The sequence below is a fragment of the Oratosquilla oratoria genome, chromosome 26 (genome assembly GCF_046742065.1).
Source record: "Oratosquilla oratoria isolate Oo_2021 chromosome 26, ASM4674206v1, whole genome shotgun sequence".
Classification (NCBI taxonomy): Eukaryota; Metazoa; Arthropoda; class Malacostraca; order Stomatopoda; family Squillidae; genus Oratosquilla; species Oratosquilla oratoria.
The window spans coordinates 50190334-50203968 of NC_134802.1; the positions used below are offsets into that span (position 1 = coordinate 50190334).

The 13635-nt window shown below is 41.6% G+C and overlaps 1 protein-coding gene across 1 annotated transcript; it reads right to left on the reverse strand.

The window, feature by feature from the left end:
* Positions 1-86: 86 nt before the first annotated feature.
* On the reverse strand, positions 87-9712 carry LOC143039555 (uncharacterized protein C1orf50). Its single transcript, XM_076209753.1, has 4 exons — positions 9555-9712; positions 6636-6748; positions 5359-5577; positions 87-2412 (listed from the first exon to the last, which is right to left on the reverse strand). The coding sequence occupies exons 1-4, from the start codon at positions 9589-9591 to the stop codon at positions 2248-2250; spliced, it is 534 nt and encodes a 177-aa protein (XP_076065868.1). The 5' UTR covers positions 9592-9712; the 3' UTR covers positions 87-2247.
* Positions 9713-13635: the final 3923 nt, after the last annotated feature.

Sequence of the window (13635 nt, forward strand, 5' to 3'; positions counted from 1 at the left end):
GAATAATTATTTCATGACAGCTTAGTGAGAAGGTGTGTTGTGTATGTCGTCAACAACCAGCATTTCTGTCCATAAGGACAATATTGCAATCAATCAAATTGGCCATCCTGAGTCCACTGCTAAACAAAGGCCTCCTTCATAGCATTCCATGAATCACATGACCGTGCCATCCTCTGCCACATCACTCCTGCAAACTTCTCAATCTCGTCTCTCCACCTTCTATCTGATCTTCCTCTTCCACACTTCCTGTCTCGTGGTGTCCACAAGTAACACACGTGCTCCATCGCTCATCAGTCGTTCTCACTAACTTACCTGCCCAATTCCAATATTGCAATGGAGATAAATCAGTCCCATACTCTAGGTCTCCACAATTTTTTCAGATGAACCCATCCCAATAGTTCCACCTGAATGACCACACCAAGAGGTCAACCATGATACAAGAACTCCTTTCACAAACTACACCCTCCTCACATGTGCCACTAGAATCCTCAACCTAAACCTTCACCCTCTTCCCATATGAATTTTAAGAACCTTCCATACATCCCACCCCAACATCTACAACCCTGCTTAAGAAGAGGCCCAGCTCTCCAAGAGAAATGAGATGTAAAGAAATCCTTCCCTCACCAAACAAGTAAATCACCCTTCCCACAATACCCATTCCATTGCAAGCAGCCTCAAAACTGGAGGCACAAGCAGAAACCCAATCGCACACACCAATACTATATACATGCATACACTAATACCATACATACATGCATATACTTCCCTTACAGGGGAGGTAGCCAAAGTCAAAGGCATAAATCCACTCCCACCTATTTCATCCCACATACTCCAATCCCATTCCTCTCTCTTCTCTTGGCTCCTGGATGATGGGTCATACCCCATGTAAACATCCTAGATTTCTCAGTTCCTCCCACAAGACACAGCCAGAGTACATGTACCTTTCCTCTCAAAGATAATACCAAAACATGTATGACTTTCAAATGCAACAACCAAGTCTTTCACCAGCACTCAAATGTATACAACCTAAACCAAACAATAAAGAGCTCCTGCAAAGGTTCACATTGGATATTCGACATGTAGGTAAATTTCTTTTATTTGTTCTTCAGCATCAAATGGCAATATTTACTTCACAATTTGCCATACTTAATATTATAAATGACCAGGGTAGTACAAATGATAATAAAAAGCCTTGTTAAAATTAGTTTTTATGGTTCTTAAATCTTTCATGAGAAATATAGATTTCACTGTGCAAAGTGCATCCAACTGCACAAGGTTACGACTGGTCAGCTTTAGACCTTGGATGAGACAAATATGCAACTGAAGCACTTTGTAACACACTACATCAAAAACTGCATGATCATACACTCGATTCTTTGTAAAAGGGTTCTGAGGGGACTGAAATGCATCACAAAACACACATGCCCATGTTCATGTGTGTGTACATATATACATACATTGTTCTCTACAACAATACACACAACCCTCTAAAAAGAGGAGATATAAAAATCTAATTACCTTTGCATCTGTATATACTAATGAGAAAAGCTGGACAAGAGGTCAAATTTACTCATCAAGAGTAATGATAAACAAACAAGAAAGGGAAAAGACCATTGAAAAATGATTGACTAAGACAATGCTGCCCCTTTCCCTGCAAACGAGGAGCATGAGGCCATAGGCCTCTAACACCTTCTCAAAGGTTTAAGTATTGAACAGAACCTATAAGGTTGACAAATAAAACATGGATACTTAAATCATAGGAGAAAATAACCGAGTTGAGGCACGTTCCAGTGGTGCTGGCACATAACCACTATGAAGAACCCACAGTGCATTCTGTGCAACAACCTGATCTTCATATAATCCTTGTACCAGGATTACAATGAATAGATTTTGTTGTGACAAATGTCAGACTTATTCATAAGGGTGGAGCCCAGTTCAGACTGGCTTGTGCAATCTAGCCACTCTTCACATCTGCTTCTCAGCTGAAAGTATCTGGCACTTGTAGCAAGAAAATCTTGAGTACATTTTTACAGTCTCAGGTTAGGGAAAAATATATAAATTACTCCAATACCTTACGGCCACAAATCTCTTGCAAGAGAACTGAAGCAACGTAACTGTTTTCATACAATCAAATGGGTCTCCCAAGTAAGAAACACAATGTCCTGTTATTTACTGGCCACTCCAAGACTGCAACAACTGAAAATACGGACCCAAAACAAATTGCCAGCAATGTCCACAACTGCATCTTCAGTCTCCCATGGTGATGGATAACGTACTTGATGTGGATATGATTTTGTTGATCACCTGCTGGTCTGCAGTTTTTGCTTCAATTTGATCTTCTGGTGTCCAAGAATGGTCGTGCTCCATCCTGTATGCTCCAAGGTACTCGTGTGGACAACTGCTACCCCATTCCTATGAAGAAAAAGTGCACACGTAAGAAAAAGCAGGGTCTGAGGTCTTGATATCCATTCTATTTTTGAGAAATGAAGCCTTGCAGTGGTGATTTGTATTTGGAACAGCTTCTCAATCCCATCAGGATGATGGTACAAGCAGCTAGTATTCTTTGTTCAGGCAACCTTGTTACTTTGCAAGGGTATGGGAGACAAGTATGACTGCAGTAGTTTTAGGGATTAATGTGTTGAGTAGAAAGATTAAAGTTGTTGTTGTTCCCTAGACTGTCTGTCTGAGCAGTCCTGTCTCCCCAAGGAATGCCACGGCCAGAACGGGGTTTTCCTACAAATCCTTTATAGGGTGTACGTTGCGTTGTTTGTGTGCATGATTGTGTATAATGCAGTCTTCCATTACATGTTGAACAGTATGGGGTGAGGTATTACATCCTGGGCAGTTGTTCACAATGCGGTCATCCAGCCAAGGCACTGTATAGAGCAGATTTGGGTTTTAAAGAAGGCAGTCAGTAAGTTTGAATGTGTCTGAGAAATATGGTAGGTATTACAATAATGGAAACAGAAATGAGATGGCAGAAAATGGAGTTTGTAAGACAGCTGCAGGAAAGGGTGGATGGGAGTGGGTAAGTGCCTTTTGACTTGACTACCTCAAAAAAGAAGAGGAGGAAGAAGAAGAAGAAAAAAGAAAAGGACAACGACGACCTTGGTATACAGATAGATACAGGGCAGCCATTGGATACAATAATCTAAGTTTTGAAGAATGGTTTTAGCTCATGGGAAAAATGAGTGAGGAAGGGATAGCAATAACTGTGGAAAGCTGAACCAGATGAACTCCTGAAGAAGACCAAGAATGAAGTGGGGGAATGAGAAAACAGAGGCCCTGCATGACGAATGTTGAGCAAGTAAAACAGGGCATGATATAATGGAACTATAGCCCCATAATGGGTAGCAACAGTCCTGAGGACCTACTACAGACAGGTCCTGGAGCTGCAGTGTCTACGTCGTGGGACAACCCCCCAACCCCAAGAGTTGGGGGCCAAACGGCGGCAACCAGCCCTGGCCACCGGCTCTACCCAAGGAACGACAACAACAACAACTACAGACATCTCTGGGAAGGGGTTTTGGAGGTTTGCCTCTGCTGTATTGGTATGGACTGTTTTCATGTCACTGGCTGAAAGTAGGAGGGGAGTAGTCACGAGCTGTCAGCCCCCAAAATGTGAAAAGACAAAAGAAATATAATAGAAGTTGGTGGAGAGATCCTGGGCCCAGTTGGGAGACCAAGCATTGGCCCAAGAGGACGGCACCTACTGATGGAACCGAGTGGGTTGATGAGTTTTGGAAATAGGTGGCTCTGCTGTCCATCTTGCAGGACTACCACAAGCAGGTTACTGCCATTAGTCCTAAAAAGAATGAATGGAGGTTGTAAATGGATGAAAGGATGAACTGGCCTGAAGGAGTGGTATTCTTATCTGCTCTATAGATTATTTTGTATGGATGAGGAAAGGGATTACCCTATAACAAAGCAATGGGGACAAACCAACTCCAACTGCCAGGTCCTGCTGTGGAAGTGCTGTCTCCCTATATATACTTTGACCTGAGCAATGTAGTGGGGGGGGGGCCAACATGTCACCCGTTTGTAAAACGAGGACAGGTACCAGGTTATTTATTTCTCTAAATCATGTGAAGAAAATAGACAATAAATGATCGTACCAGACTTAGTTTGAAGGCTGCGCCTACTCCTCACCCATTTGCTTCTAAAGGTGTGCCATAAACTGGCAGTACATACATGTCATAAGGCATAATTCCACTCCCATTCACCAGCCCTCCCTATCATCTTGGCTCCTCCTGGATGACCCTGCGTCAGAAGCAATGCAGCAAGACACAGTATATCCAGAGCAAGGCCACTTCATTTAATCAGCGACTAGTGGCTCCCAGAATAAGTGATAATTGCTGCTAAGTTCCATTGACTGGAAACCTGCATATCTCCAAGCCAACAAGCCCTCATGCCCCATCATAGATATCAAGATTTTTTGTCAACAATATCCAGTGCTTCTATCCTTGGGAACAATACTGCACTCAGGTGTTGTCATAGAGGCAGTAAAGAAGAGGTTTATGGAGGGCAGCAGAATGGGATAGATGAATGGGTTGAAAGGGGCATTGAGCAAGAGGGGAATGTCTGTTGAGCAAGGAGGGGAGAAGGGAGGAGATAGGAATGAGTGGAGAGTGGCTTTGTATAAATGATACTGTTATTCAAGGAAGGGAGGGTAGGGGGGTGCTTTTGTGTGATTGATATTTTGACGCAGCCCAAAGGGAATTCTCCCACTCTTCTCTTTTTCTGCATAAGGGGGGAGTGATTAAGAGATGTGGCCTTAGTGCGGATGTACTGCATCTTGCTGCACTGTTTCTGACCCAGGGCAGTGGGCAGGATACAGGGATGACCCATCATCAGTGAGGAGTTAAGATGAGAGGGGGGGAATGGATGGTGAGGAGGAATGGGTGGTGGAGAGTGGGTGGGAGTAGGTTCATGCCTTTGACTTGGCTACCTCCCTTATATGGGGGAAAAAGCTCTTGGTATATAGATAGCAGATTGGAAGGATAGAAGATAAAAGTGATTAACATTTTTTTTTTTTAGAGAGCAAGAGAGCGAAAGAGGGGGGGGGGGGTGATTGGTCTCCTATCACAAATGAATACTGAGCCACAGATGTTGACTAAAGTCCCTAAAATATTAGATGCAGAAGAGATGTTGGATTGATGTCTGTGTTGTATTAGTGGATGTTTCGGCCACCAGCTGGTATGAAGGGAAGGAAAAGGAGGAGGAGGAGGAGGAGGAGGAGTTGTGCTTCCAGACAGAGGTGAGGGTGTTGATGAGATTTAATGACAAATTATTTTAAGAAAAATTATAGCAAAACATTATCATTTCATAAAAACAACTCAAATGAAACAATTTAATTACCTTGGGACTTAACATGGAGAAATATTTCTGGCCACTCGGTCTTCTATATAAGTAATATATATTTCCAGGTCTCTTAACAAAATTGCAAGCCACGTGATGTAGGTTGGCACTGTCCTTTGCTTCTTCTAATACTTTCCTGGCCTGCTCTTGTAAAAATCGTACTTGTTCAGCGATGACTTGTAGTTTGTTGCTTACATTGGCATGTACGAACTTGTCAGCCTGCAAAGGAAGTCATGTATATTTATATAAAATTGAACAAAGATACAAATGACAGTATTAGGTAGTTTCATTATTTACGAACTTCAATCTCCTTTACGTCAGGATATGTATATGAAAGCATCAACCCTTAGCTTTTATTTTAATATATGTCATGATGGTTTTCCATGACTGGCTGCCAAGGCTCTGGCTGACACTATACTGATAAAATTTTATTTCTGGTTATAGAAAGACATACCACAGTAAGCAAAATCTTACTACAAAGGATTACAAAGGCAGAGCATGCCCAACACTTTGTTGTTTCTCCTCCATGGTCTTTAAGATAGGATCATCTCCCACTTCTTCAAGCTGGGGAGTACATTTCCAGGGACCAATGACAGGTACCCTCATGTGGTCCTACAGTGAAGCTATCCTTTTTCAAAACCTGCCAACCCTCTCACCTGTATCAGGATGTGCAGACCTAAAGGGTTGACACTTAGTAAAAAATCCAATATAAATACAATGCGAACATATGAAAAGTATTAGTGATACAAACATTGCTTTGCTTTCTCATGATAAATGTACAGTACCATTGCACTGGCTATCATGTCTCACCCCCAGGTTCAAGGTTTCATTCCCCTTCGGAGTACAAGTACCCCTGGTTAAGAACTACTGATCTATATATATATATATATTTTTTTTACACATATAGAGCTGACAACTGGCAACCGGTCTCTGCTTCCTGCAACTTTTAGCCAGTGACACACATAGTCCTACACTAATACAATACATACAACAGTTCAAAGTTTCTTCCCGGAGAGAACTGTATGCGGTTCCAGGGACCAATGCCAGCCACTTGTGGAGCTGTGGCTTTTCCACTTTGTGAAACTTGTGGCAATGATTGGTCAACTGATTAATCTTTTTAGCCATCATCCACCGTTGTTGCTTAGATTCAGGAACTTACAACTGCGTGTCCTACTCTTGTCATACACACTCTTAGTGGGAACTGAACAGTCATCCAGCAATTGTCTCCCCTCCAGATCCCAGAACATTAATCCACTCCACTCCCTATGACAATTTACCTTTTGAATCTCAGATGCAAGTTCAACAAGGTCCATGGGCTGCGATTTATTTGTCCTGTATGGGTTGACAAGTTGCATTCCCCCCGGTGCTGGGTCTGCTTCCACCAAATGAACTGCAAATACAGAAAACACAAATATATAAACTCTGATGGTATGTCGTGAGTAAACAAATCAGGGATGACTTTTTTTTGGTTGACTTTTAAGATGGTTAATTGAACCTATGCTTTAACCTCAAATTATCTTGGAACTAACGGTGGGTACTTGAATGTGGTGGTTTTGTCGAGTGTCATTTATCATAGTCTTCTACCATTCTCCACCCCAAAACACCCTCAAATTATTACTTATTTCTATTTTTTCTGGTCCAAATCATAATCAACTATATAAAAAAACTTTGTGATCAAGTAATATTCTGGACATTATTTATATGTTTCAAGCAAAACACACATGACAGAAACATTATCTTGGACCACTAATTCTACTCACGTATGCCAGATGGCCTGGCAGTTTGGGTAAAGGCCCAATGTACTTGGTACACTGAATGGTAGTACCTTGGGAGGACCCAATGTACCTATTTATTATGTTATTATCATATATATTATTGCTTATATACTTTTATTGTTGTTTCTGAATGAAGTACCAGGTACAGTGGGCCTTTATCCAGACTGACTCCTTGGCCATCTGGTGTACATGATAAGAATAAGTGGTCCATGATGTTTCTGCTGTGTATATTTTGCATAAAACTTAAATAATGTTTAGAATATTATTTGGTCATACACAGAGTTTTCCATGTAGCTGGCTGTGAGTCTGGTAACAACAAAACCCAAATGTAACATTCTGAGGGTGTTTTGGGGTGGAGGACAGTGGAAGTCTGTGATCAGCATGACTACTTGTAGATAGTCACCTAATCTAACTTGAACCGCAACCAAAACTTTTTCCTCACGAGACCTGATCTGTTTACTGTATACGTTGGCCCCTGAGTTTTTCTAAGAAATAATTTACTTGTATATGAGTATAATATCAAATATGATCTCGTGTACAGGTTGGCCCTTGATTTTTTCTAACAAATAAATTATTTACGACTCGTGTATTGGTCCACCCAAGTTTTAGGTGGTAATGGAACAACAGGCTTGGTGTGTTGGTTCTCGACAGCCCTGGCCAGGCAGGGAGGCAACTCAATGTCAGTAAATAATTAGCTGGTTTTCCAAGGTATGAAAATCACACCCAAAGCCCATGTGAAATGCCTGGGCATTCACTTAAGTGATGATGCCACTTTCCAACACCACATCATGCAGTCAGTAAATAGAGCAAGAGGGATGGCCAGCTGGGTCCTAAGGACTTTCTCCTCAAGAGAGGTTCAAGTGATGCTTACCCTCTGGAAGTCGCTTATCCAACCGATCCTGGACTATTGTAGCCAACTCTGGTCACCACACAAACGCGGAGACATCCAGATGCTTGAAGCTGTCCAACGGAACTACACCAGGCACATCAAAGGGATGCAAGATCTCAACTATTGGGATCGCCTGGGAGCACTAGGTCTATACTCTCAACAGAGGAGGAAAGATACAGGGCCATTTACACATGGAAAATCCTTGAGGGACTTGTTCCGGACCCCACGCCCTCTACAATCAAGTCATACCACAGTGTAAGGCATGGGCGCAAATGTGAGAGACAAACTCTCCCATCAAGAGCCCTGGAAAGGATTAAGACCCTACTGGCAACCAGCCTAGGCCATGAGGGTCCAAAAATCTTCAACACCCTCCCAAAAGAGGTGAGAGAGAAAACTAAATGCTCGGTGGACAGCTTCAAACATGCACTGGACAGGCTCCTGCGGAAGGTGCCAGACGAGTCTCCAGTGCCAGGCTACACTGCCATCAGTAGGTTCTCTCAAAACTCACTACCAGACTAACTGACCCTCGTGAGGAAGGACAACAGGACTGGCAGCAGCGGTAGTCCACTACGGCTCTGAGGATCGACCTCAGAACTTCATTAAGTAAACTAAGTAAGTAAGAAGTTTCTCACTTCCCACTGCCTGATATTTGATGGTGAGTTTTAATAGAACTTCAAATCTGGGTAATAAGTAAAGTTGTTACAAGACAACTTCTGACCTTACATAAAACATATCTCTTATGAACAAAACTATCTCAATCCAATGTTTACTATATTGTTGCACATACCCTTGAAAATGCTGGTGGCTAACCTAAAAACCTTCTTACTTACTTAAGCATACTTAAGCATATTACGCAGACCAGTCGAGGAGACGACTCTTCGCTGCGCTCACAGGGTAAACTTAAACTATAGCTTTTTGCTCTGGCGGAGTGGCTGACGGGTCAAATCTAAGTTTGAAGTCTCTCCAGTGGCAGTCCAAGCGGTTTTTAAAAGAGCTAACAGTCCCTGCCTCGACAACCTCAGATGGTAGTCCGTTCCACATCCTGGCTACTCGATGGTAGAAGCTATTATGATGAGCACCATACATCCCATCATTAGGACGATGTCGGAATAGTTGTTTACTATGTAGTTGTCTTGGTCTGACAGTGGGCCTCAAGGAAGCTGGGAGGATTTCTCTCTGGTATATATTAAAGTGCTTCCACATCTCGATCATGTCTCCACGTAATCGCCTATATTTCAATGGTAAAAACGTGGTTATTTATTCAAATGAACACACGAATCCACGAACATTATTTCCTCCTCCAGTCCTCTGCTGCAAAACGCAGCAAGATGTATTCTTTTGCGATTAACACATGACTTACATCACTGTATTTATGAATTCCTAAACATCTTCCTGGTATTACATTACTTTTAACGATAGACAAGAACAATAGTATTTGTGAGACCTTCCTCCGTTAAAATGGAAATACCAAACAAAAATATTTAGTTCAATTCTATCTTTAACTAACTGTATTACATATATATAATTCTCACCTTTCCCTTTGACATCTTCTACTCTTGCAATAGCCATTTTGCTTATCCGTCACACTTTCTACCTATAAAGACGAACGTCAACTGAGGCAGACGATGTCGCGAGCTCCAGTTTTGTTTAGGTGTTTACATAAATACAATCCACGCGCACGGAGTCGTGTTTTCATAAGTCTTATATGTATACATCTTTTCCAGATTGACGTTACTTGGTTTATTCACATGAAAATAAATTTATATTCTAAAATATTGACAATGAAATAGGGAGTAGGCTAGAAATATATAATTTTTTATTTTCTCCACACAGTCATCAAATTTACAGAAACTTCCTACCAAGTTGTGTAACTTTATGTATTCATGAAATGCAGCTACACGAATAGTGGCTGGTTGAAAAAATTCGTTCACTGCCATTGACCATCACATTTTAGAGTTTAGAATATTCTTGTAATTAAGAAGGAACGATGTATTATTGTAATCTCTGAAAAATGCAAGGCAGTCTATGAAGGATCTCGAGGGTTTTATTTTGTCAAACACTCGATCCACGTCATATTTTTTTTCTTTCCATGGTGGCTATGAAGTCCTGAAGACTGTATGATCATGAAAACGTATAGTTAGATGTGAAGAAATGTATTTTTCTATGTAGATGCATAAATGCTTGTGGTTGTGGTTCGAGCTGGTCTAAAATTGTTATAGAAATTATGGATATAGACCAAGTTGGAACTGTACATGAATTTGAGCCTAGGCATGATAAATTGGAGAGAATTAGGCTCAACTTCGCGAGCGTTGTTCCTATCCCCTATATATGTAGGTGTGTCAGGGTGACCAGACGTTCCGAATTATACGGGATCGCCCTATGTACATCTGTCCCACGTCCTGTATCGACTCTCCCCGGGACGCGTTTTGTCCCGTATTTTCAAGATTATTAAACACTTCTCATGAAAATCTGAGAAATGTTTACATTTTACAGGTATAATAATTCGAAAGCAACAATATTTGAATGAAATTTATATACATACATACATATATATATGCATATGTATATATATATATATCTGAGCACCAAGCGGATCTGATACCACGGCGAGGGTATTGGCCATTTAAGTCATTCTCAGTTACGACCGCACTCTCGCCTGAAGTGCACGTGAGGAATGAAGACGCATTGTCCATATACCTCTCCAATTTAGCTGTCCCGTATACCATTTTTCAAAATCTGGTCACCCTGGCGTGTATGATAAATTTGTACTGCCCAAAAGGATTTGTCTGCTTTTTATAACCTCGAGTGCATGAGGGGGTAAAAAAAAATTATATTGCTTCTGATTCAGGCAGTGGGCAGGAGTGGGGGATGACCCTCCATCCTGGAGTTTAAGATAAAAGGGAAACACTTGGGTGACGGGTGGGAGTATGCCTTGGCTGGCCAGCTTCCTTATATGTGGGAAGAAGCCATTGGTATATTGATAGGATGAGGTGTGTGGGGGGAGTGGTGCCATCTAATGAATCAGTGGGGGTAAACCATCTTCAGCTGTGGAGGTATTACTGCATTGCCTCTGACTCGAGCACTTTTGCAGGAGATAGACCTTCTTTCGCCCACAAGGAGTCAAGATAGGAGGGGCAATAAACCAGATTTGGATGGGTGAAGGGTGGGTGTGGGCCTCTGCTGGGCAACCTCCCATTATAAGGGGGAAAGGGCTTTTTGCTATACATACATATAAACACATATACAGACATCTTACTCCATGGGATGACCGAGATATTGTGGCACCATGCATACATATACCGAAGGCTTTTTCACCCTTACAAGGGAGGTAGCCAAAAAAACAGACATAAAACCCATGTCCACCCATTCTATCCCTACATACTCCACTCCCATCCACCCCTTTCCTCCCATAAACTATATATCAATCTACTCCATGGGACATGTTTTTTCCACAAATGTATGTGCATTCACAGACACACACACATATTTTTGCAGAAAATTCCACTGTGGGATGCTGCTTTTCTGCATATATAATATTTTATCATAGAGAGTATGATGAAATAGCATTGAACTTATCTGAACTATGCAAACAAGTTTTGTCCTTATCAGGAGTCATATCTGGGGTACTCACGGGACTGAGCAAGATAAGAATGTAAATGTGACTTGTGCATCTCGTTACTGAAATCCTTATCTAGTCTTGATCTCTGTATGAGTATCACCTAGATGTGGGTAAAGTTTCCTCTGGGCATTTTCAAGTCACTTTCATGCTAAACTTTGACTAATTTCTTACAACTTTCCATGATCCTCACAGGTCACAAAGACCGAGATTTTCTTTTTCACTGTCTACTATGGCTAAATTCAGTTCTCCCACTATGCATAAGAGTGGTGAATGGGGGTGGAGTGAGTGGGAATGGAATTGTGCCTTTTGACTTTAGCTACCTGCCTTGTAAAGGGGAAAAAGCCCTTGGTATATGTGTGTATGCTAAGCATACTCCATTTATCCAAGAAATTTCTTAAGTATGAATGCATATTTAAACTTTCAAACATTATTGAGCTGGCAAAGATGTTTCGAGCATTTGAAGGGATATAGTCAGGACTTGACACGAGTCAGTTTTGCTCTGCATGAGGGCCTATTACAAGTTTTAGAGGGATTGTCTATCCACTCCCCATCTTGTGCGGGATAGTAGCTTCAAGAAATCACAAGGTCTTGGGCATGATGATTTTAGTTTAGAGGCAGGTAGTCCAAGTGAGTCCATTGTCAATAATCAAGACCAGAAAGAGAGCACAGGTTTTAGTACTCGAGGGGCTGTGGGCGTAGCAGAGGAGTAGGCTTGATATCTGCAGTTGAGCTTGCTTTGTATGGGACAAAGTGTTTAAATCTCCTTGCGACACTGCTTCTGACCCAGGGCAGTGGACAAGATACAGGGATGTCCCGTCATCCAGGAGGTGCCAAGATAAGAGGGAGGGTAGAGGGTGGAGGGCAGTGGAGTGTATTAGGGATGAAATGGGTGGGAATGGTTTTTATGCCTCTGTTTTTTGGCTACCTCCCTTGTAAGGGGAAAAAAGCCTTTGGTATATGTATGTACAAAATATGTATGAGGAGTTGATAGGGAAGGGATGAAAAGGGTGGTGAAGGGGTGAAATGGGTGGGAATAGGTGCATGCCTCTGATTTAGCTACCTCCTTTATAAGGGGGAAAAAAACTTTTGGTATGTATGGGGGCATTAATTCAATAAGGAGATCTGATAGCACTTCTTTAATAATGTAGTCTAATGGAGATATAGCGAGATGTTTTTTGGGTGATATAAGAAAAGTTAATCTGCAGTGGCTTAGAGAGGGATAGAGTTAACATGATTGTGATGAGATATCTGGTTAGACAAGGACTGATGTACCTCCTTGTTCCAACTGTGTGGAGAGAGGGGGTGGAGGTAAAGTATGTGGTATAGCTTTTAAGTGTGTATATACACTTATACTAATGACCCACTTTCGGAGAAGAATAGGCAAAAGTAAAGAAATCTGTATATTTCGATCACTATCTGTGATCCTTTTCAGCAGAAGAGGATCAGAGATAGTGATCAAAATATAGGGATTTCTTTACTTGACTTAATGGGAGACGGTGTAAATTTTATTATTTGCTTCAGTCCGTCATTGTTTAAACTAATATATTACGATTGTTATGGGTTGCATGTCAATATAAAAAAATGTATTTCTTGGTTCTCCAAAGTAATGTCTGTAAACTTCTCTGCTCCTGTGTGTACAATGGATCCTGGTCAACAGTAAAACATAAATAACAGTGCAGTGCCTTTCCCAGAGAGATCTGTAGGAAGGCCAGAAGACCAGTACAAGTTACTACAGGAGTGCAGGATTCATGTTAGAGAAACTCAAGATGACAGTCAACTGAGTGATATGTTTAACTTCACATTTCCTTCCACCATCCACTGTCACAGCTTCTATTATCTCATGACCCACAAAGTGTTGTCTGCCATGATGTCATGTACATACATACATACATATACCAAGGCTTTTTCCCCCTTCCAAGGGAGGTAGCCAAAAAGGGAAAGGCATAAAAACACTCCCACCCATTTCATCCCTAAATACACTCCACACCCCTCCC